The sequence below is a fragment of the Gopherus evgoodei genome, chromosome 1 (genome assembly GCF_007399415.2).
Source record: "Gopherus evgoodei ecotype Sinaloan lineage chromosome 1, rGopEvg1_v1.p, whole genome shotgun sequence".
In the NCBI taxonomy this organism is placed as follows: domain Eukaryota; kingdom Metazoa; phylum Chordata; order Testudines; family Testudinidae; genus Gopherus; species Gopherus evgoodei.
The window spans coordinates 254,237,157-254,262,169 of record NC_044322.1 but is presented as its reverse complement, the minus strand read 5'-3'; the positions used below and the strand labels follow the sequence as shown (position 1 = coordinate 254,262,169).

Genomic DNA, 25,013 nt, shown 5'->3' with positions numbered 1-25,013 from the left:
TTGAGAGAGTTACTTTCTCAGTCTAGAGAACAGGCAAGAATCTCTATCCCCTCTGGATGGACCAATTTATGCCTCAGAACACAGGGTTGTGCCATGTGACTTTATAACTTGTGAGCCAAGTTCCAAATGAAGTGAGAAACTTGGTCAAAGCGTAGTTTGTGCTACCAAATGTCAGACCAGGAAGCAGACACCACATAAAAATTCCCTCTGGGTGATTTGCTTCACAATTGTTCCCTTTTCCCTGCCCCTTATAATTTTGTCTCTTGGTGGCTGATATCCATGATAAAATGTAGTTAAGTGTAATAGGAGTAGTCTATATACTGTGTGTTGTCTTGGCATCTCAACCACAACAGTCCCTGATCTCCATGTGCAATGGTTAACTAGTTCAGGGGTTTTCAAACTTCATTACACCGCGACCTCCTTCTGACAACAGAAATTACTACATGACCCCAGGAGGGGAGACCAAGTCCTGAGCTTGCCTGTGCCCTGCTGTCCTGGGTGGTAGGGCCCAAGCCCCAAAGGCTTCAGCCCCAGGCAGGGGGCCTGTAACCTGAGCCCTACCACCCAGGGCTGAAGCCCTCAGGCTTTCTCCCTGAGGGGTGGGGCTTGGGTTTCAGCTTTCACCCCAGCAACTGTAAGCCAGCCCTGGAGACTCCATTAAAATGGAGCTGTGACCCACTTTGGTGTCCCGACCCACAGTTTGAGAATTGCTGAACTAGAGACGTTTTGCATGATCAATTATATAAACTGCTGTAACTTGAATAGGAGCAGCTGTTACCCCTTCCCTGTACTACTTGTCTGCTACAACACCTGTTCATTTTTCTTCTTTCTCCAGGAGAGATCCCCAGTCACGCTAAACTGTAATGCGTACAAATGATGATAAATAGGCTGAATCCACTAAACTTAAACTGGTGACCTAAGAAAGCTCTGTACAAGCTGGGGCTCAGAGCAATGTTCTTCAGCTGATATTGTTTGTGTTCATAAAGCCTTTCTACGTATCCTCCTTTATTAGTTAACATACTAATGAATATATGCCTTGACGCCCCCCCCCCCCCACAAGACCTTCACTAGATTATAAGGGACTCTTCTTCCCAGAAATGCTTGCAGGGGAGAGGGGTAAAATGGTGCATGTTGGAAGCACAGTAAATTCATCAGAGCAGAGGATGTCAGGAATGTAGCATTGTACAAGGGACCCCCATGACCCTCAGAGAAACTTACAGATGTTTTTCATGTGAAGATCACAATAAATAAGCTTGGAAGGATTAGATGTTGGTTTCACTGTACACACACAAATGATGGAAATATTTTTCATCAACTTAAGTTTACGGATAGGCAAAATAAGAAAAATGCTGTTTGAGAATTGAGCTTGATTTGATATTTACTTTGTATATTTTGACATGGGACAATGCCAATGTGTGTTTTTAATGGTCATAAAGCTTTAGTTTTTTTGAATCTTGTCTCCTGTCCTCAAATAATTATCTGACTTCCCTGATAATTTTGGGAAACTGAAAAATTTAAATAGATAAAAATTAAAAATGCTTAAAAATAAACTTTTTTTAATGATTTCAACAGAAAATATCATCTAATTCTGCCAAGCTTAACAATAAAAATCCTGGCTGGAAATGATGTAATTAGCTGTGAGACTGTCTAGCATGGCTAGTTCTCTGCTGTTCCTTCCACTCTGTTATGGTGCGTGCTATTCCTCCCTCGTGAGCATGGTCTCTCTCTCCACCTAGATCAATGGTCATCTCCCATGAAAGCCTGTTTATTTTCCACTGCTTACAACAGTCCTGACATGTTGCTGAGACAATAGTGTCCTTAGGCATATGCATCCAGGAGTGTCTTATCTATACATCCAACCCACCAAGCATGGGCCTAGTTATAAAGAAGAGGGATTTACCCCAATGAGAAGGCTTTGAATGCTGCTGCCTCTTTCTGAGCTTTCTGGGGTCATTCAGGACCTTTAGACTAGTGGTGGAAGGGAGAGGAAAACATTTTTCTGGTGACTCTGGTAACAAAATTCAGTTTAAAAGCAAAAAGAAAATATTCGCTATGGTCTGGGTGGGACTCCAGCTTGTTTTTCTGTAGAAAACATTGACATAAGAGTTCTGTGGGAATGGAAGCTTCTTCTGGAGAGATGCTGTTTCCCAACTATTTACCATCCTAGTCTCAATTCCACAGGACAAGTTCTCTATATGGCTCACCACGAAAGTAATAGATAAGGAAATATGGGGCTTTAATTTGGTTTGAACTCATACAAAGCTTTCTAAAACCTCCATCGTGTGATCCTTCGTTTCTGATGCCGATTAGCCAAAACAAAGAATGAGCAAATAAAACCCCTTCAGGTTTGTGTGGAACCGAGATAAATATGGGGTTGCCAATGAATGACATTCATCCACATTGCAGAGCAGCGTTAGGGCTAAAGGAGTATAGAACCTGTTCTATAGCAGCTGCTTGTGAAAGAGCCAATGACATTTAGTAACTAGATTCTGGTCTCTACTGGACCAGTATTAATTGGGAATGACTTCCAAGGAGTTACTTCAGGCATATGCTAGTGTAAATGAGATCAGAATCCAGCCTTTAAGGTGTGTATATATAAGCACAAAGCTGTGGCAACCTGGCATTCTGTCTAGGGTAGAACTGAACAACTATCCAGTACTTCTAGGTTTCACTTTGCGTGTGTTTCATTTCTGGTGGTGGGGGGGAAATTCCACCTCTCAGGTGTTCCTGTGGGAAGTGTGTTGGCCTTGAACTAATGGGGTACTGCTTACAGCCCTCTTAGGTGTAGGAACAGACCAGCTGAGTGGTGCAGAAAAATTGCTGTTGTCCCATCAGGGGAGGAGCAAGAATGCTGAAGATCTATCTGTCTCTGAACCATCCAGCCTGGGGATACAGGACCCTGGTATGAGGAGTTACCATACAGTAGCTCTTTTCTTTGTGTCTCAGATCTTTACAGTCACTTGTGTATACTGTTAACTGTGATTAATAACTTTCTGCAGTGGATAAAGTGAAGAGGGGTTTCTTCAGGCCCCAGCATGTCTTCTGCCAGGTCTGTGAAACAAGTACGTTATTTTCTGCTGGGTGATTTTTTTCACCCCAGAAAACATAAATGAGATTGCAACAGATTTATTTTGAATGTTCTGGCTTATTACAGTACCTAAAAGCAAACCAGACACAACTGGGCACAATCATATTTTCCCTCTGTTTGTGTCTCAAGTTTCAAAGGTACAATCACTTCTCAAATGGATTCAGGAAATGTATGTCTCTTTGGACTGCTTGTCAACCTGAAGCAAAAGATTGCATGCTGAGCCTGTTCAGTTCAGTCAGAGAGAGAGGATCTTTCATAACTGACTCTAGCTGGCCCCTTTGTGTATTGCACAAGGGGCTTTTTAAACTTGAAAGTAGTAAATACTCAATTAAATATTTAATATTGCAGAGCCCTCTTGGGTACTGAAAAAATAGATTAAACAGGCCAGCACTGTATCTCATAGCACTTTTTAGGTAACTTTATAAGTGCCAATAACATTTGATCAGTAATAGTTTTATCGTCTCTATTCTTTCTTCAGCTGCTGAGTGAATGAATAGCTTTGATACATTTGATGGCAGCTGAATTAACTATTAAGCACCATCACACTTAAGACAAATTGACTTCAGTCTCTCTCTCGTTCTGATTTATTCTCTAGACGCACCATTCCTGTGTACTCTATATATTCTCCACCTGAGTTCACTTCATTTTGGAAGTCAAACTTAGTACAGTAGAGCCTCAGAGTTACGAACACCTCGGGAATGGAGGTTGTTTACAACTCTGAAATGTCTGTAGCTTGGAACAAAACGTTATGGTTTTTCTTTCAAAAGTTTACAACTGAACATTGACTTAATACAGCTTTGAAACTTTACTATGCAGAAGAGGAGTGTTGCTTTCCTTTTTTTAAAAAGTAGTTTATATTTAACACATTACTCTACTCTATTTGCTTTTTTGGCCTCTGCTGCTGCCTGATTGCATACTTCCAGTTCCAAATGAGGTGTGTGGTTGAGTGGTCAGTTTGTAACTCTGGTGTTCATAACTCTGAGGTTCTACTGTTGAAGGCAGTGGTTCTCAACCTTTCCAGACTACTGTACCTCCTCCCGATTTGTCTTGTGTACCCCCAAGTTTCACCTCACGTAAAAACTACTTGCTTGCAAAATCAGACATAAAAATACAAGTGTCACCGCACACTGTTACTGAAAGTCTTACTTTCTCATTCTTGCCATATAATTATACAATAAATCAATTGGAATATAAATATTGTACTTATATTTCAGTGAATTGTACATACAGGAGTACAAACAAGTCATTATGGATATGAAATTATAGTTTGTACTGACTTTGCTAGTGTAGCCTGTTGTAAATCTAGGCAAATATCTAGTTAGGCTGATGTATCCCCAGGGGTGTGTGTACCCCCAGTTGAGAACCACTGGTTTAAGGCTTTGTAATCCAATACTTAAACATGCAATTCCCAGTATTGGCCACTAGGGATTCTGTTAGAGGCTGATTACAAAATCAGCGTTATGTCCTACTGAGACTCCTGAGGCTGTACACTCATACGTATCAATGTTGTTTCAATGCATAACATTTTCCTTTCTGTCTGGCGTAGGATTAAAATGTGGAGTTCGTCCCGTTGACTTGGAGAACCAGAAAAGTTTCCTGCTGTCTGGATTCTTTTCTAGAATTGTTGGAGGCAGAAATTCAGTGGCTGGGGGGCAACCCTGGCAGGTCTGTGACACAAATACAGTAACTTCTTGAGGGAGAGGTGATTTTTTTTTTTCATGGCATAGACAATAACTGAGATGTCTCCATTCAGTAAGGAGCCAAATGCCCTTTCTTAACCTGTATCTTAATTTAAAATCCCTTTTCTCCCTTAATCCCTGAAGTTACTGAAGTACAAGTTGCTTACAGTTTTGGCATATGGCTTTCACAAAGGATTTGGAAGTAATCTGTGGGGTGAATTAGTTTGAGGGATTTTATCCCTATCACTGATAACTCTGAGGTTACGTCTGACCTTCAGGGAATAAATTCCAAACTGTTATGCCTCTAACATACAAAAATTGTCCCGTCCATATAAGGAAACATTTTATTAACAGTATTGCATACTGGCCTTCTGTTGGCTGTAAGAGTCCTAAAGTTCATCTGTTGCTTCTTCATAGTAGCTCAAAATGCTGGATTAGCTGTATTTGTGGTGGAGGAATTCTTGCCTAATTGGTTCTTCTGTTGGCAAAGTCAGGGAAGTCTCACTTCACAGAAATGTCCTCACTCTGTAAACTTAAATTCATGTAATAAAAGGATTGGGTCACTGCTTCCAGACTTTCATTTCAAAGCAAATTAGCAATTTTTGACACTGTCAGTGGATGTAACATTACTGCTTCCTGTTACTATAGTCCTATCTTCACCCCATGAAACAATTTCTGGTGATACATAACAGTAAGCAGGAAGGACAAAATTCTCCTTCTAAGCACTTCTCCATTTCAGAGAATTCCGAGTTTCGGTCTACACTCTGCTCCTTCAGCTCTTCCCAAATATCTGTGAAATTAGGGATAGCTATCAAGGATGAGTCCACAATTTAGACAACATTTCTCTGGACACCAGTCATCTGGAAATTCTTGTCTAGAAATGAGTACATTCAAAACCTCTTTTTTTTTTTTTTTGAGCACTGCCATCTGTTATGATCTAGGGCAGGGTGGAGAACTTCCTCAGATCTTTGTGAGATTTCAGATGTTCTTTTGGAGGGCAGTATAACAAGCTTCACCTTAAATGTGTATGACTTTCTTTTTGTAAAGGTATCTCTCAAGTTGGGTCGTTTCCACTTCTGTGGTGGCAGTTTAATACAAGAAGATGTGGTTGTAACTGCAGCTCACTGCGTATTCACCCTTGAGCCGTAAGTTAGAGAATGCTGTTTTTGTCTTTAGCCTTTAAGTTACTTTGTTAAAGCCCTTGTCTATTAGTAAGGAAAGCTCCATACTGTTAGTATGTGCTGCTTCCCAGCTGGAGAAGAAAATGGCATTAGAATATCTGAAGTAGGGCTGTGCTGTGCTACACTCATGTTCTCTTTGTGGAGCAATAGCGTCTAATCCAGGGGTTCTCAAACTGAGGGTTGCAACCCCTCAGAGGATTGCAGGGCTATGACATGGGGGGGTCCCGAGCTGTCAGCCTCCACCCCAAATCCTGCTTTGCCTCCAGCATTTATAATAGTGTTACAAATTAAAAACTTTTTTTATATACTTAAGGGAGGGTGTCTCACTCAGAGGCTTGCTATGAGAAAGTGATCACCAGTACAAAAGTTTGAGAACTACTGGTCCAATCCACTGGGTTTTTCCGACTGTTTCATTCTGCAAGCTACTTCAGGAGCTATAGATCTTAATGGCTTTTCTCCATGGCTTAATTTGTGCTGGGGCTTGCAAGGGCAGTTCATAGTCCCAGCACCTCTGGGCTCATCAAACCTGTTATGAAAATTTTAAAAATTGTTTGAGCCCTGGCGCCTCTTTCATTACATACAAATTAAGCCCTGCTCTTCACCCCTCCCAAAACCCTAGCTGCCCACTCCTTGGTGCTCAGAATATTTCACCTGATTACTGGTGGTTCTCAGATGGCAACTTAAAACCTTCACCATTCTCTACATGGATTAAATGGTAGTAGAGCTCACAATGGCTAGGACTCTGACTTTGCTAGCTGAGTCTTGTACTTTGAGTGAACATACTCTGTCCAAAGAAGGAGCTTTTACTGAGGGCTTGTCTACACTACCCACCAGATCGGCGGGCAGCAATCGATCCAACAGGGCAATTTATCACTGCACCTGATCTGTGACTAAATGGGGGATTTCACTCTCCAGGACTGGTACCTTTCAGGAGCACTAAATCCACGCAAAATAGGAGGGAGATAAATGCTGCACTGCAAGGGAAAGCACCTATGTAATTAACTGTTGTCTGCTGTACTTCTCTGCCGCACTTTAAAACATTCGTCCATGCTGAAAGTAACTGTAAAATGACAGTTGTTAAAACCCAGCAGAGGGAGAGGAGTTTGAACCCCTTAGTTAATAGTTCTGAAATCCTTCAGCACTGAGTCGGAAATGGGGATGGGGAGTAGTTAGGAACAATGATAGCTGTAGATATGAGAACTGATGACTGTAGGAAACAATCAACAGTGGAACCCACTGTGGTTTCTCCTTTTTCGCTCACCTATTCAGTATTTGAGCTAGAAATAATTATTTTTGAGCTTCCAAAAAAAATAACTTATTTCTGGAGATTGCCTAAAAGATTGGGTGGGGGGAATTTGTGAAAATATCCTTGATTTTTTTTTTCTTTTTTCTTTATTGAAATTGTGACAAATCTTTATCAAACTTGAAATTTAGAAAACTTTAGTCAGCTCTACTTATCTCCCAAGAGAGATGCACAATCTCCATAGTTCTGAATCGTTTATCTGTCTCTCAATACCACAGAGAACATTAGGAAGAGGAAAGGATGTTGTTTACATAACTTGCTTGTGGGAGACCTGCTGAATACATCAAATCTTGTTCGCATGTGTATCTATAAAACAGACATACCGTGGAGTGGGAGAAAGGCAGTATTAGGGTTCCTATGAATAGGTTAAGCAATTCCCCTGAAGTCACACAGGGGATGTCTACGCAGCAAAGAAAACTCCATGGCTGGCCTGAGCTAGTCAACTCATGCTCTGTGGGTTCAGGCTGCAGGGCTATTTAATTGCTGTGTAGACTTCTGGCCTCAGGCTAGAGCCAAGTTCTGGGACCCTCCCATTCCATAGGGTCCTCCAGCCTGAGCCTGGAAGTCTACTCAGCAGTGAAATAGCCCCACAGCTGAGCCCAGTGAGCCTGAGTGAGCTGGCGCAATCCATCTGTGGGTTTTTCTTTGCTGTGTAAACATACCCACAGTGGGAAGTATGTGACGGAGCTGGGGATTGAATCCAGACTTCCAGAGTCTTAGTCCAGTGAAAAACCATTCTACCCCTCAGTTATAACTTCCTGATCTGTTACCCTCCTGTACAGACTAGATCCGGTTTGTACACAACTTAGATACTACTTGTCCTTCTCAAGAGACTATAGTAAATACATTGCAAGTAAAAATAAGGGGATCATCTGTAAGCTTAGTGTACAATAAAGATTAAATGTAGCTTACTAATTAACATGGTAAATGCTAAAAGAAGTAACCCAGTGTGATTGATTGTCCCAGGCAGCACCAAAATGCCTGAGTTCATTGATCACAATGCCACATTGCTGTGTTCATAAACCCCCAAGAGCTATACCAGAGACATGACTGTGTTTTCAAATAAATATTAAACATTTGTCTCAAGTATATGTAACCTTCTAAAGCCCTCTCAATGGTTTTATTCTTGTGAGCAATCCTCCTCCTCCAAATCTTCTCCTCTAGGTGCCTCCTTCTCCCAAACACCGTGAATTAAAAACAAGCAGGGGATTTTTTTCAAAGGGCTCAAAAGGACTTAGGCACTCATTTCCCACTGATTTTAAGGTGTCTTGGGACTCTCTAAAGATCCTAGTCTAAAGGCTGCAGGTGGTCCATTGTTGCAAGCAGAATCCAGGCCCAAGCTTATCAGTCCTTGTATTACTGAGTGGGAGGTAGAACAAAAAGCCAGTCAATTAAGAAATAAAATCTCAACAGTATTCTAGCACTCTGACCCTGAGGCAATATGGCCCCTTAAGGCATGAGGCCAAGTGAAAGCAGCATAGCTGGGAAAAGCCTGCTATTGAAGGCTAGATTCAGGCCCTCAGCAGGGAAGGATGTGGTAAGGTCACATTTTCCATGTATTGAACTTCCCAGTAATGAGAGAATTGCTTGTACTTAGCTGTTTCTTACAGGAAACTATCAGACTTGGCTCCATGCGTAACAGGCTGAAGTGTGTTGGCAAATCTCTCCATCATTAACCTTGTCCTTTGTTTGTCAGGAAACTAGTGAAGAATCTCATTGTGACTGTTGGAGAACATAACCTCAGAAAGACAGATGAGCAAGAACAGAACATTCCTGTCTCACAAGTCATTGTTCACCCTGACTTCAACAGACTTGGCTACATGCATTCTGATATTGCTCTGCTATATCTGAAATACAGAGTAAAGTACGGTAAGGGAGGAGACTGAGTGAAAGTGCTTCAGAGCGGATCCTTGACTACATGTAACTTGTTAGTTTAGCGCATCCTTTTATTCTCCTATCTCTCTGTAATGCTCTTTCCAGCATATAAAACACTCTCCTGGTAGTGTCTTTACTCCTGCCCAAGTAGGTTACCCATGCTAAATCCAGTCTAGTCTTAGTGACCTTGTCCAAATAATTGTTCCTCAAGTCTTTGTTCTGGGGCTTCTCGTGTATTGTTCATAGTACTGATCTTTGCAACGCTTGAGAGCACAAAAAGTCACACTGTCTTCCAGTTGTAGTAATTCCATGTTTTCTTTACCTCTCGGAAAGTTCTCTCCTCGCTAATTAGCTTGCTCCTCTTGTCCGCTTCATTCAGCACCCCCAGTGTCCACTGTTTGTGATAGCGGAACTTTTCACTGTAGGAAGAGATGTGATGCCACAAACAGCAGATTGTTCCATCACTGAATGGATCTGGCAAAATGAGAAGACGGCTTCAATTTTAATGCCCCTGATTTGAACACACATCATCCAGTATCTGTCATAGCGGCAAAGGTGAACACAAGAGGAATTTTAAAGCCATTTTAAAAGGCTTTCTGGAGTGTGGCTTTTTGCATACAGATTCATAGATGGTCAGGAGACCATATGGGATACATAGATCCTTTCACTGCTTGATCAAATCCCACCCAAGTTAGCTGTGATTAGCTACCTTGTGGTAACAATTCCAATCAGTGGCCCTTCTAAAATGACTTTAGTCTTAGTCTAGCTCCCAGTGGACAGGTGTCTGCATCACAAAACCATTGTGATAAATGGCACTAAAGTTGCACCTGTTTGCTGCTCTGAGTGGAGAGGAATGAATGGGTATGAAAAATCAAACTACGCTCGTTAGCCAGGAAGTGATCAGTTAAGGGTTGAGGCCTGTTGACTGGGCAGTGAGAGGAAGCTTGCTTTACTACTACCTATGTACCTATTTTGTGGATAAAAAAACTTAAGTCTCCAGTCATAATGCTTGAAAACAGCTTTTGAGTCATCTAGATGATCCCTCCAGGAGAAGGTGGGGCTGTCTTCTATACTGGTACGTGTTCAAGGTTTGTCAATATCTTGACTTGTCATGGCCTAATTAATTTATTTTCAAATATCTTTGATTCCTTTCTCCTCTGATCCCCCAAAAGAAACTTACAAAGGTATTTGCTTAGTTTGAGATCAGAGCTGACATTTGAGTTTTGAATGTCCTGTGTAAATCAGAACTCCACTTCTTTTGACATATGGTCAGCATTCTTGTCTTCAGAGAATAGAATGCTCAACAGGATCTACAAATGGACACTATCGCAGGCTGTATGAGAATTGTACATAGGACAGTTTCCTTTTCCGTCCTCTTCCATGCTGCTGCTCCTTTCCCTCTCTCCATCCTCCCCTTCCCCCCCACACACCCCCAGTCTCTTTCCTCTAGTCTTGTTCTTGCTGCTTACATGTCACTTGAATATGGCCGGCCAAAACATTGTTCACATTATTTTGTCTAAAACAATGTGATGTCTCAAGATTACCTCAATTTAAAGGTGATTGACTTGACTTATTTTTAGCCGTTTGATTGAATTGCTTTAGAAAAATGTCTAGTTCAAAGGACCTTGATCCATTCTGTTCACACAATAAAGGGCATTGTTGCTTTTATCTGGTTGGTGCAGAGAGAATCACTTCCGACAGCCTGTAGCTCATGTACTCACATCTGTGTGCACTTTCCTCCTTAGGACATAGGGTTCAGCCAATCTGCCTTCCCCACAGAGATGATAAATTTGAGGCCGGGACTCTTTGTGTTGCTAGTGGCTGGGGCAGGGTGTCTGAGGGTAAGTAAAACGCTCGGTTCTTACAATGACAACATTGATGTGTGGGTACTGAGATAAAGAAAAGGGAGCTGCCTTGTTTCTGCAACAGAAATGCAACATCTGTCAAAGGGAAAAGCCAGTCAGTGGTTCTCTATTTTTCTGATACCATGATGAACCATCATGTCTGGAAGAGACTTCCAGAGCATAGCATGTGCAAAGGACCAGTGTGCCAGAAACACTGTCCTGTGCAGAGCTTTGGAATCTCTATACCCATTATTCTGCAGCTCCATAGCGCTATTCCTCCACCCATCTCACAACTTTTTGTAAACAATTAAGTTCCTTAACACACTTGTGAATTAGAGAAGTATCCTTCCCTCCTCTTTTCCCATCCCAATCTCACACATGGGAAAACTGAAGCACAGAGATGACTTGGTGAAGGGCTAGACATAAAACCCAATATTCTGATGCCCAAGTTCCATGATCTAGCTGTAGTCTTTTTGTGTTACATAACCACTAGATGATGCATCTCCACCTTCTTCCTAGTTTTTTAAAGATATATATAATAAGATCACTTGGGCCTTAATTTACACACGCACACTGTTAAAAGAACATTATTAAGGTTGCAAAGTCAAGCACTCAAAAATTAAGCAATGCCAGAAGTAAGGTTGCTTGTGCATAGTATTATGTAGCCCTTTATATGATCAAAGCAAAGATCCCATTGACTTCAGCTGCAGATCAGAGAAACAGACCTTCTGATCTCAATTCCAGTTCTCGGAATCAATCGTACTCAAGCCAGTTCTAGTGGTGAGTGAGCAGGGCTGTCATCCTGGGTGCCAGCTACCAGGGGGTTCTGTACCAGTGTGCTGCTTGGCTCTTTTTTGCTCCGTTCTCATTGGCTGGCCATTTTTGTTCTGCTGATTGGCTGGCCTTTTTTTCTTTTTACTCCGCTGCTTGGGAGCTCCAGAAACATTTTCCATCCTGGCCGGCAACATGGGTAGGGCTGCTCCTGCCCCTACCTGAGGCAGCTATTACAGGAAATGTCTTTCTGAGCCCACATAGCCCTGGGCTGGAGGGAATATGCTCAGTCACCGTGCATGCATAATCCAGTTACATGGAGAAGCTGTGAGGGGATGGAGGATGCAATCATCAGGAAGTTTGTGCGCAGAAATAAAAAAAAAAAAGTCTCTACTGAGCATTTGAAAGCAGCAGTGTTTTTTCAAAGACTTCTAACAAAAGTAGGCAAACTTTTGTGAGGACAGTAAAAGGCACATCCCTGATACCAAGGCTGTTCCTCTGCTAAATTACAGGTCCTTGCTCCAAAGCTGGAAGCACCAGAGCAGTTTAGATAAAATGTCATTAGAATGATTTTACCCAGGAAAATCAGTGTATTTTTTTTCCCTAGCCTTGTTTGTGGATATGGTCGAACCATTTCGGCTGAAACTTTTTGCCTCAGGCTGAATTGTTCTGAAGACACCAACATGAAAAATGTTAGCTTAAAGGGTTCTAGTTTGGCAAAATTTATACAGACCTGAAAACAAGGCCTTTTAACGAGAGGTCTCCACTAATCTAAATAAGAGGCAGCATTGCCAGTCCTGCCTTTGTAATACTGAATGAAATCATGGTAGCTTGGATGTGGCTATAGATCTGCAGTGTAACTTCCTGCTCTGTGCAGCAAGGAGGGTGTTTCTAGAATGTCTGATGTTGTCTGTTTCCTTCCTTCTGTAGCTGGTGAACTATCTAATGTTCTACAGGAGGTTGAGCTCCCCATCATTGACAGGGGAACCTGCAGTGCCCTGTTAAAGCAAATGAATCTGCCTCCAGTAGCAAACTCCATGCTGTGTGCTGGCTTTCCTGATGGTGGGAAGGATGCTTGCAAGGTAAAGGGTCATTGTTCGGCAGGGTCTTCCTGTATAGTGAGTTCTGCAAATGGAGGCAGGCTCCAATCCTTCCCACCAGCCACTCCTGTATTCTTGCTTACCAGAATGGCCACCTGCCGTAAAGAGGGAAGGAAGGGGAAGGAAGGAAAGGAATCTTGTCCACTACTACTTGTACATTGCTACTGAACTGAGGCCTTAAAAGGAGCTTTAGGCTAATGAAGGCCTTGTCTATCCTAGCCTTTTGGGGGAATTTTCCCACTGGTAGGAGTGCTGCTATAGACAAGGAACTGGTGTGTGTAATCACCTTGTTGTCTAGACCTGGCCTGAATGGGATTAAATGACATCGTGAATGATATGCCTGATCCCTGTCTAAGCTACTGTTGCTACCACTGGTGAAACTGCACAGATGGGAGAAGAGTGGCAGCAGGCAGCCCAAAAGGCTACAGGAGACACAGCCTAAGGGGTACATGATACCACTGTATTGGGAGAGAGGAGGCTGAAGTGAGTTTTTTGCCTTCTCTTTAGGCTTTAAAAAACATACCTTGACAGTTTCTATTAGGTGTATTCATTTTTCTTGTTGTCACCTCTCCTTCCCATACCTATCAAGCTGCTGGCAGCTGTGTTCATCAGAAAACCAGCCTTTCTCTGATAGAAAGGTGCTTCTACTGCCAGGAGACCAAGTCGTGCCCCCTCTGCCCCGCAGCGCGCACACAGTCCACTGTGCTGCCATTGCGGGAGGGCCAGATGTAGTCCGCTGGCTGAGGTACTGCTGCAATGAGGACATTAACATCTTAGCGCAAAGGGGGCAGAAATGGTTAACAGACATATAGTGACACCGAACCTTTCTGTCAATCTTCTAAAGAGCTGCAACTTCTGCCCTGAGAGGTGAAACCATGAGGTGATTCACTGAATCTGTACCATCTCATTTGAACAAATATCTGCTCTTCTTTCCTGTCTCCTCCCCAAACCCATGCTTGGCAAGGGCGATTCTGGAGGGCCTCTCGTGTGTAGAAGAGCCAGTGGCATCTGGACTCTGGCCGGCATCACATCATGGGGAGTTGGCTGTGCAAGAGGCTGGGATGTCCTTGAGAAAAGCATCAGTGAAAGGGGTTCCCCAGGCATCTTTTCCAATGTAGCTGAACTGATGGACTTCATCACCCAGAACATTATCCCTGGTGGGTACATTTACCAGCAATTTTTCTCTTTTCCTGCTTGTTTATCATGAGGTTCTAGAAGGTACCTGCCATGTGCCTCACAGTTAGGCTCTAGAGTGTTTCCATCAAGGTGCAAGAAGCATTTCTCATTTTAGAGCAGGAAGTGGGGATAATGAAAGTTAAACCAGAACTACCACCTCTCTTGGAACAGCATCTGTATCTAGGCCCCTCTGCCGTAATGCTTTGAGGGCAGCTTTGATCCACATGCCCCACTAAATGGAATGATGATGGCCAATCTAGCTAGCATTTCCGGGTGCATGTGGTTTTGTTGATTTTGAGAACCACTTCTCTGGCCTAGAAAACTTATCCAGTTCTAATAATACATTTTCTAATCCTTGTCAACTGGGAATCTGTAAACTGTTATTGTAGAATCCCTGAAATGGTCCACACTATTTATTTGGCGCAAATATGACTTTAAACACACACACGGAGCAGATCTGTGGAATAAACTTGCCATTTTTTTAGCTGATTATCAGGGCCACACTTTTAAAGCTACAAACAGATCTATGAAATCCTTATAGCCCAACCATACACTTAAAATTGCAGTTCAAATAGAACCTATTGAATAGAGGGCATTAAAGTTTCTGACCTACACTTCATCTGTGTTGTTACTTATTTGCCACAATATCTTGTTGGGGCTGATATCCTCATAAAGGGAAGAACTAATCTGCAACCATGCAGTGCCTCTTACTCTGGAATAATAATAAGTAGAAGCAGAATAAAAAATGTTCGCATGAACCCTGCAAAGCAGAACTTGGAAGATTCCTGCAACTCAAACTACGAGCATGATTGGAGAAGGAGCAGCGTTCAACTGTAACCCATAGAAATAGCATTAATAAAATAGTGCATTTAGAGCCTCAACTAGTGTAAAACCATGTAGCTCTATTGACTTTGATTCACGTTTGCAAAGGATTTTGGCTCATTTATAAGTAGGACTCTAAGGGAAGGCCTACACTTAATGCACTAATGCAACTGCACCTCTGTAGTACTTAAAATGCTCCTATGCGTCTTCTGTCAGTGTAATTAATCCACCTCCCCAAGAAGGAGTAGCTATGTTGATGAGAGAAGCTCTCCACAAACATAGCATTGTGAACATCAGGGATTAGATCTATATAACGGCGTCACTCTGGGCTGTGGATTTTTCACACCCCTGAGCGACAGTTATACTGATATTAGTCTCTAGTGTTGACCTGGCCTCAGAAGAAGTGTGGCTACCACCTAAGACCCATCTCTGGGTCTTTCTCAAGCACTCAGAGTGTGAAGTGACATTAATCGAATGGTTTCACAAACTGTAGACCTGCTTCTCCCAAACAATGCCAGTGTCAGAACTGTATTTCATAGATTTATAGATTTCATCTATTTCTCTTCTCTTTCTAGCTGCAGAGCCAGATCACCTTCCCCCGCACTTTCCTGAAGGATGCAGCTCCCATGGAATGCTGGTCTTCGGAGAAAGCGGCCGCATTCAGTATCCCCAACCCAGTGAGATTAACTACCTAGATAACAGGTATTCACTGTACATCATCAAAAACACCTGCCCTTTTGTGAAGGGCCACTTTTCATGGGGAATTTTGTTTGTCTGTAAAGCCAGAAGGGATGACTATCTCCTCTGACCACATGCGTCGCTCTAGCCATAGGACTTCAGCCTGCAAATGCATGAATTCTTACTCTGGAATAGTCAGTGAACACAATCAAGTCAATAGTTTGTGGCTGAACTTGCAGGTATGTGTCAACCTGAAAAAATTAGTATCTAGAGTTAAACGTCTCTGTAGAGATGTTTGCTTGTCTGGGATTGGTACTGGGCAACAATAGTTACCCAGAAATAGCACGTTAGAATGAGAAACCCAACTCTTGTTGGTCTAGTTCTTATGTGAACTGTGCTAATAAAATTGATGCCCTTGGATTAAGCCTGTGAATTAGCTTAATGTTAAAATTCTTAAACTGTTCTAATATCAGGTTCTGCAATCACTGAAGTCTTTAGGACTTTCAGAGGGAACAGATCCATCCCTTAATGTCTTCTGAAGATACTTGAGAGCTGGACATGTGCCAAAAGAAACCTCCAGATGAGATGAGTTTATTGCAGATCCTACTTGCCTGGCCTAACAAGGAGATGCCATTTTGTCTCTACTACAGATGCCTGTGTGCCTATCCACACTAGGATAAAAGGTGGTTTTGTTTTAAAAATGTGTGAACTCCAGGATATACTTGGCAAGTTGTTCTTTAACCTGTTCATGGGCTGAATAATGTGCTGAAATATAACTTGTTCCGTATACGCTAACGTTTTGAGCTGTTTGCTAACAGATATTAAAGGATCATGTTTTGTCCTAATGCGGATATGCCCTGTAGGTCTCTGTATAAGTTTTAGCTGTGCAATGTGGAGGTTGTGCAGAGAATGGGCCAAATTCAGTGCCAGAATAACTATTGACTTGATTGGATTTATCCTGGGCATGAATTTAGCCCAGTGAGCCCAGTCACTGGTTGGGGAATGCTAATGGTTAAGATCTCGGTAACACTGGCCATAGGCGCCGACTTCCCTTCTTTCTAGTGGGTGCTCGAACCAGTCCCCACACCATCCCTTCCGTGAGGCCCTGCCCCCATTCCGACTCCTTCCCCAAATCCCTGCCCTGCCCCAGCTCCTCCCCTGAGCACGCCACATTCCTCCTACTCCTCCTCCCTCCTGGAGTGTGCTAATGGTGCCAAACAGCTGTTTGGCTGTGGCAGCTGGGCGGGAAGCATTGGAAGGTTGGCAGAGGAGCAGTGACACGGAGCACTCAGGGGAAAGGGAGAAGGTCAGCTGGGGGGTGAGGGGAGCTTGGTTGCCAGTGGGTACAGAGCACCCACTAATTTTTCTCTGTGGGTGCTCCTGCCCCGAAGCACTCATGGTGTCAGCGACTATAACACTGGCCATAAGCTGGTATAGGCTTTTGCATGTGTGAGTATTTTCCTGGCTTCCTCTCTTGCCGTGAATTGCCTGGGCACACAATCCATTTGGCAGCACAGCCACAGATGGAGAAAGAGTATTGTCAACCATCTGGATTTCCCTGCGTTAGAGTTGTGGAAACACATCTGGAGTGAGCTGGAGGGCTTTAAGAACACTTAATGCTGAGGCCAGACAAAGTTAAAGTGGGTGGCTAGTTGGTGATGCGGTGCAGAGTGAAGAAGGAAGGTGATAGTTCTGGGAAGAAGCTAAGCTTCTCTCAGATGAAGCATAAACTACTTTGCTTTATGATAATGTGCTCTGTCCTTTGTGTCTTTTACACTCCTTCTGGCACTCCAGCATGCACCCCCCCCCCCATCCCTGCCCCTCGGAGCTGCTTGGGAGGGAAGGGTGCAGTCACATGATTTTTTTACTCTAGCCCCAATTCTGTTGTCTGACTTAATTGTTTCTTTGTTTTGAGCCTATGCGTGTGGAATATAATTGTGCCAGAAGACAAGATTATATTGATACGGTTCACCAGAGTAGACATAGAGAGCCAGATCATGTGTGACCATGACTACGTGTCCTTCTGTTCAGACAAAAGAGAGCTAATTGGTACGTAGAATGCCTTCATCTCTTATATCAATACTTGGCATGGCAGGCACTCAACAATCTGAAACGTGAACATTGATGACGTTAGAGCCTTTTCATGTCTTATTACAAATCAAGGAACCTTTAACTTCATCTGCCCTGGCACTGAAGCTGTCAAAGCAAAGCTAAGTAAAGGAGGTGGTGGGGAAGGTAGATATTCTTGTCCATTCTGACAGCTAGTGCATGTCTATAGTCTGAAAACTGTCTATGTAAAAATGTCTTTCTCCACTGTGTTTTTTCAAACTCCTATTTCTGTCTTGTATACCTGAACTGTCATCTAATTCACATTGTACATCAACAAAACTGCCAGCTAGTTTCTGTTGCTGGAGTCTTTACTGAAGGATGTTCAATGGCAATGGTACAAAGCAGAACATGCTAGATAAAGACGCAATTCTACCTATCTGAAAAATCTTGTCTCAAACTTTTTACATATACAGCACAATAAATATGTCATGTCTGTTGCTTTATGGATAAACAACGATGGGACTTTTCCCTTGCAGTCTAATTTTATTATCCATTCTTGAGACTGAATTGCTAAAGAATAAATATTTCATGCAAATCTTTGCTCCTTCTATTCTCTGAACAGTACTAGTGGCTATGTGCCAGTACTAGCCCACCATGAAACCTTGAGCTGAATCGCCTCTGTGGGTGTTTTGGATGCAGTTCTTTCTCCAAACATTTTACCTTATAGACAGCTGAAACTGATGTTGGAATAGTCTTCTCGGAGTCTGCCCTGGAATATGAGACTTTCCAATATTGTATACAGTTTAGTGAATCTGAAAAAGTAAGCTGTCTGACAAAGTGGGTGTATGCTACCACCCTAAACAATAAGTCTAACCTTTTCCATATAGGTAAAATCTGTGGGGATGTGTTACCAACCCCCCTGCTGATAGACTCTAACCGAGCAATTGTTACACTCGTTTCTGATGGAAGCAACACGGGCAGTGGCTTTGAATTCACCTTCACGGCTATACATAAGGAATCGGAAGCAGGTGACTTCAGACATACCGTTTGTACATACTTCTCTGCCACCTGACCCCCTTTAAAACCAAAGAAACTGTCGCTGGTGCCCGTGGTGGTGGTGGTTGGTTTTTTGTTGTTTTTTTAACTTTGCTATTAAATCTGACCTTTTCTTCTTAACCCAATGTGATAGGTTCTGGTTGTGGAAGTGTTGCAGTGCTGGTGGAAGAAGGAAAGATGGATACTGCTAATTACCCTGGCTTGTATCCCAGTAATGTAAAGTGCCATTGGTTCATTGAAGCCCCAGTAGAGAATGTCATAAAGGTAATCATAGAATATCAGGGTTGGAAGAGATCTCAGGAGGTCATCTAGTCCAACCCCCTGCTCAAAGCAGGGCCAACCCCAACCATCTCCCAAGTGAGGGGAGATGCTGCACTTAAACCTTTGCCATTGACTGCTCAGGGAAGCATTTAAATAAAATCCTGCTGGAAACATATACAGTGCACAAGCCTGTAAGATGTAAGGTTTTCTGCTTAGGCTTCTAGCAGGGTGTGTTTTAACCAATTTAGATGGTGTGTATAGCTCTATGTGAACTGGAATACTGAACTGCTGCTGCTGTAGATGCTTGAAGCTGGTTGGTACCAGCCCTTCCAGTTAATGTAACTGCATCTTGGGAAAGACAATGCAAAGTTTCAGTAGGGCGGGGTGGGGATGTGGGGGGAGGAACCTGACCACCTGCCCCCCTTGCTCTCTATCTAGTCACCTTCTTCCACCAAAGTGTTAAATGTGCAGAAATGGTACTGAGCTAAGCAAGCAGTTGCTAGGACTGACCCATGATGACTGTTCCTACTGAGGGTGCTGGAAATGACATTTTACTGTTGCAGTTTGATGCCTGCCCTTCCTCCTGTTGTCATTGCAATTGTGCCAGCTAAAGTGAGGTTCCCTGTTGGATTAACCTCATCCAAAGATAAAAATAAAGCTACCGTATTGTACCATCCAAGGCAACGTCTGCTGCCTTTGTGTAAAAGCAAAGAATCATTAAATCCATGTTGTCTGCCTAAGAGCATGCGGGTTTGTTGCTCATGGGCTGGCCTCACACTAATGCTCATGCAGTTCTGTGATCTGCTGTTTGTGTTAAGACACTGAACGTACTTTTTCCTCTTCACACGCTCAAGGTTTTTATACAGGCAATGCTATTGTTGCTGTGAGTGTTTCAGAATCACAACAGCAGCCAGCCATGGTTTGGATTTTTAAAGGGTCATTGTGACGATGATGTGGTTTTAAGGAGAAAATGTAAGCCTTGATTTAAAAACTTAGAAATTGTCATATTTTTTTTTTCTATTTAAACCCACCTCTGTGGTTCAGCTGCCGCAAACTCTTCAGCTTTTTGCTGGTCACAGAAAGCAACCCTGGCCAGAAGGGGACAAGCTTAGGTCCACTGCGTGGTGGGTCAGCTCTACTACAAGAGGTGCTCAAAGTAAACGTTGATTTAAAGAGTCCATGCATCTTTTAACTTTCTTTTGGGGTGCACTAGGAACAGGCTCTTTAGCTGTTACTCAAATCTTGGCAATGACGAAGACTCACAGCTAAATTTAGAGTTAATGTTTTGCTTACAAAGGGAGTAAAAAGAGATCCCAGTTATTAATTTTTTTCTCTTCTCTTTCCAGCTGGAGTTTGAAGACTTTGCCGTTGAATTCAGTGAGGGCTGTATCTATGATGCAGTTGTCATTTACAGTGACACTCACGATGAACACCAGCTGGGTAGCCTGAATTAGTTCAATCTCACATGTAGAATCCATTACAGAAATGAAGACTTATATAGCTTGCTGCCAAAAGAGTACAAGCTACATTAGTGACACTTCAGTGGTAGAATTAAACCACTTTAGTCAGAAAATGCAAAATTAAGGTTCCTACAACCACCTTAACTCTGCCTCCTTGCACATCTAAGTACAGCAGGGTGTTCCAGTGCCACAGTGATTCCCAAACCTTTGGAGTTCTTGCTGATGGACTGCAGAGATCTGACTGGTCATGTGGGGCTTAATCCTGCCAGGTGCTGAGCACTGTGCTGCTGATCCAGCAAAGCACTGAAGTATGGGCTCCCGTGCTCTGTGGAAGGGGGACAGAGTGCTTGGCACCTTGCAGTCCATAGTACTGGTTCTCCACTTTGCTTCTAGCTGCTTTGTTGCATTCAAAGAAGGTAAAAATTAAAGCTGGTCAGGGAGACTTTGACATAACCATAGTCTGCCGGACTATGCAGGTCTGTCAAAATTTGAAACACTTCAGCAAAATTGGTTAGATTTCATGGACTGTTTCGTAACAAAATCAGGGGCACGGGAGGGAGGGGGCAGATCTACCAATGTCAAAATGAAATATTTTGTTTACGAACATCTTTTTGTGTACAAACATCTTTTTGTTTAGAATCTTAATTTTTTTATATGGTATAAAATTCTAAAAGTCTCTAAATCAAAATAATATCCACCTTATCTTTCAGGGTGAAATGTGAGGGGATATATAATTTATTGAACCAACTTCTGTTGGTGAAAGAGAGATGCTTTCAAGTTACACAGAGCTCTTCAGCTGGAAAGCTTCTCTTTTTCACCAACAGAAGTTTGTCCAATAAGCTACTACCTCAACCATCTCTGTCCCAGGATAGCGGAGAGACAGCACAGCTGTAACAATACCATGAACAACATTTCATTCTCAAACTTTCAGTTCGGAATATTCCCTTGAGAATTTTGAAATGTGGGACTTTTGTTCCAAGTAGAAATGAAGCCAGACTTCAAAATCTCAGTCCTTTGTGACATGGAACTTCTTTCCTCCACACATGTGAGTTAAAACACAGTTCAGTTTCCATTTTGAAGAAGAAAAATAACTGTACTCAAAGTGGGAGTTTACAAAATTTCAGGAAAACTTTTGGACAGCAGACTTGCACCTAACTCAAGGGGGAGGAGGGGAAACCAGTACAATGCGGAGGAATAAGAGGCAAGGAATTCTGATCCTGGCTTTGCCACTTGGCCTTGGACAAATAGAAGGGAAGTGGCTTGGCCATCTGCCACCTGATGGTCATTGCACTTCATGTCTTTAATGTGATGTATAAGGGTTTTTAAAAATAAATATTAGCACTAGAGTGAACCAGAAAACAGAAGTTAGTTACCAGAAAAAAATTGTGAACTCTTGAAAACATTTTCATTCTGAATCAGGATGAAGTCACAGATTCAAATAAATTTTGTGGGAGCTAAATTCTATTTTTTTTAAGTCAATTTGGGGAGAACCAAAACAGAGCTTTTCAGTTTTTTCCCCAGGCTGCCAGTCTCCTCCTACAGTGATCCTGGCAGCTCAAAGAGCTCTCATTTACATTTTCCTGAGGAAAATCCAAATTTTCCAGCAAAAAAAATCCCCTCACCCCCGAATCCACATGTTCTATTGGAATATCATTCCGGTGGAAAATTTCCAAGCAGCAATAAGTAGCAGCCGGGCAGCAGGGAGACGGAGTGCTTTATATAGGCACAGAGAAGGAGAGCTGCCAGTTCTGCTCCTAGTCCTCAGAATGGTGGCTGATGTGTGTGCGCAGGTTTAAGATGCATTGAATGTCCATCATATCTAGCTGGCAAATGCAACTCTCTTAAGAGGCTTTCCTGATGGGAGGCACTTATGCAGCTAACTTGTTTTTTGTTAGTTTAGTTCCTATAGCGGGAAAACGAGGAGGCTGTCTCATTCCTGAGAGTATATAGTAGCTTATTATAGGCTTCTACTTCCTTCTCCTTGGATACCTTTTGACTGGACTTGGCCAACATGTTTGTTTCAAATTTAAAAAAAAAAAAGTTCCCCACAAAATGGCTTTTGAGCTAAGTGAAAATTACAAATCCCTATTTGGTTTTTCCTCCTGTGGACAAAATTTAGCAAAGCTGGAAGTGAGTTTAAAGTGATATTCTGATTTTAAAAACATGGGGGTTTTCTTGCTTTTTCTTACAGCCAATCTATGTGGGTTCTCAACCCGCAGTCCAATTCTGAGCCCTGGCAATGAAATGTTGATACATTTTGAAAGCGATGGGGAGAACAACTTCAGAGGGTTTAAGGCCAGATTCACCTTTGTTCCTTCAGGTTAGTAGAAAGACCTTTGGGTTCTGAGCTCTTGATCTTAGTTTTGAAATAATCCCCTATCACTATGCTGGGGCAGTTCAAGATGGAACAGTTTCTACTGGGAGAATTCAGCTCTTTCAACAATGGTAAGGAATCAGAATTCTCACACTGGGAACACCAATAGGACACTAACACTTTTTTGATACTTGAAACTTGCAGACTCTGTGGCATTCTGAACTACTTCTAGAAGTATCCCATCCAGGGACTGCAGTCCTGTTACAGAAGTGGGCTTGGGAAATTGGGGTAACAGTCCCCTGAATGACTGGCCTTGCTTCTCTCTCTTATATGCCAGCTGCTAACATTGAAGGATCTGGCGTTCACTTGTAGGAGGTCCTCCTACAGGACTGGGGCTTTGGGAGGAGGAGGAGGAAGTGGGGCTATGACTGATGCCTTGAGAGTAAAATAGGTTCCATTTATTCTGTCTTCAGCAGAAGAAGCTGAATCGGTAGTTGCAGAACCAATTGTTCTACAGACGACCACTCCAAAGAATATCCCCTTAGGTAAGCTGGTAACAAACTCATTGTAATGGGCTGTGTCAATAGTTCTTCCTGTCTTATAACCAGAGGATCCTCAGGAAATAGACTTCAGTGGTGGAGGTGCACTTGGGCTGTAAGGTATACACAATAAAGAGGTATAAAGCATGTTCAGAGTGAAGAAATGGAGAGAAATGCCCACTTATTTTTCAGGGGTTGTGCCCATCCAGTGCCACATTATCCATCTAGTATAATCCTTTCTAACTTGCAGGGGAGAGAGAACTTGAAATTGATCCATGTATTTATAGGGTAGGAGAAAGATACTAGCATCTATGCCTAGGCCTTATTTGTTCTTTGAAGTATAATATGGAATCTCTGTCGGGGATTCAAGTTCTCAGCCACCTACATCAAGCTTACATTTCTTCTGCTCAAAACAACTGACCACACCCAGCTGCTACCCCTATGAAGGGAGCCTGCTGTACTGCATCTTTTTGAGGTGTATCTGCTTTATAGTCTTAGTTGCAAACAAAACTAGTGTGATAGATGCAAAGGAGAGACAGTCTCGGAAGTTAGTATGTCACTCACTAGCTTTCTGGCTGTTGTGTTGCAGATGTCTGTGGCTTTCCCCCATTTAGTCCCCAGTGGCTGTCCGGACGTGTTGTCGGGGGAGAAGAAGCATGTCCCCATTGCTGGCCTTGGCAGGTAGCCTTGCAATTTTTAGGTGACCATCAATGTGGCGGTGTCGTCATCAGTCCAACATGGGTACTCACAGCAGCCCACTGTATACAGTCGTGAGTAAATCTGTCTGGAAAATGTTTCCCTGTGCTCCTATGTGCAGATATTCCTTTTGGGACGGTGTATGTCCCCTCCTCTAGGATAGAGAAATAATGCTGAAAAGTACCCACACTCCCACTTTTAAAGCTCTCCTTTGCTTATTTCCAAGGCTGTATTTTAGCCTTTTCCTGTGGAAAACATTGGCTCAGTGCGGGAGATGGGGTTCACATGAAATTTGACCTGGTGTATTTCAGCAAATTCCACTTGTAGAAGACTGTCATGGTGAAACTCTGACTTGTCAGTCTGGGGGATTGGTGACTAATTAAACTGGCACTGAAGACCAAGCAAAAGATGGTCAGTATGCTGAATAAAGAATACATAAGGCTGGTTATACGCAGATCCAGTGCAGTTATTTCTGTTTTACAGAACAAACAGACCACTGCATTGGACTGTCATCGTGGGAGACCATGATAGAATCCTGAAGGAGTCAACAGAACAGGTAGAGACTGAACAAAACAATCTAAAATGTGGGTTGTGTTGATTCCTCTTCCCTGCTTCTTTGTAATAGATCCATGTACACTAAATAAAACGCGATGCTAACCAATAAGATGAAATAACCAAAGAAAGGTGGGTGTCTTGGGTGACCAAAGGGGGGAAGAAGAGCATTTGAAACAAAATAGTCTGTGGACTTGCATGGCAAACCTAATCCTTGATGATACCCTTTTTTTAAGGCTTTCTCATGTTAGTGTCTTTTTAAGTCTAGTAGTTGGCAAAACACAAGCTGTAGTGCTTTCAGCGTCTTGCTGTCTTAATGTTGGGCTATATGTCTTCCTACAGAATCACTTGTTGACCAGTGCCTTTCTGTGCATTAAGTTGAGCCAAGGGGGCAAAAGCTTAGGGATAGTTTATGTTGGTCTGCAAAAATATATCAGCTTAGATTAGCAAAATGAAATAGAATCCTTGCTCCTAAATTCAAGGAATTTAAATACAGTCTCTTCCATTTGTGGCCCATCTGTAATCAAGAGTTGAGGGATATACTGAGCTGACTTCCAGAATCCTGAATG

The 25,013-nt window shown here is 42.6% G+C and overlaps 1 protein-coding gene across 1 annotated transcript in view; it reads left to right on the top strand.

Annotated features, from left to right (window-relative positions):
- The window catches only part of OVCH1 (ovochymase 1), a 60,565-nt gene that overhangs the window by 3,782 nt on the left and 31,770 nt on the right, over window positions 1-25,013 (top strand). The window contains exons 4-20 of the mRNA XM_030549263.1: window positions 836-860; window positions 3,000-3,062; window positions 4,635-4,753; window positions 5,815-5,912; window positions 8,948-9,120; window positions 10,872-10,967; window positions 12,672-12,823; window positions 13,806-13,998; window positions 15,415-15,541; window positions 17,433-17,566; window positions 18,454-18,594; window positions 18,756-18,886; window positions 20,230-20,323; window positions 22,535-22,663; window positions 23,131-23,202; window positions 23,786-23,966; window positions 24,376-24,448. Coding sequence (XP_030405123.1) covers window positions 836-860; window positions 3,000-3,062; window positions 4,635-4,753; window positions 5,815-5,912; window positions 8,948-9,120; window positions 10,872-10,967; window positions 12,672-12,823; window positions 13,806-13,998; window positions 15,415-15,541; window positions 17,433-17,566; window positions 18,454-18,594; window positions 18,756-18,886; window positions 20,230-20,323; window positions 22,535-22,663; window positions 23,131-23,202; window positions 23,786-23,966; window positions 24,376-24,448 — 2,001 coding nt within the window. The remainder of the gene's footprint in view (window positions 1-835; window positions 861-2,999; window positions 3,063-4,634; window positions 4,754-5,814; window positions 5,913-8,947; window positions 9,121-10,871; window positions 10,968-12,671; window positions 12,824-13,805; window positions 13,999-15,414; window positions 15,542-17,432; window positions 17,567-18,453; window positions 18,595-18,755; window positions 18,887-20,229; window positions 20,324-22,534; window positions 22,664-23,130; window positions 23,203-23,785; window positions 23,967-24,375; window positions 24,449-25,013) is intronic.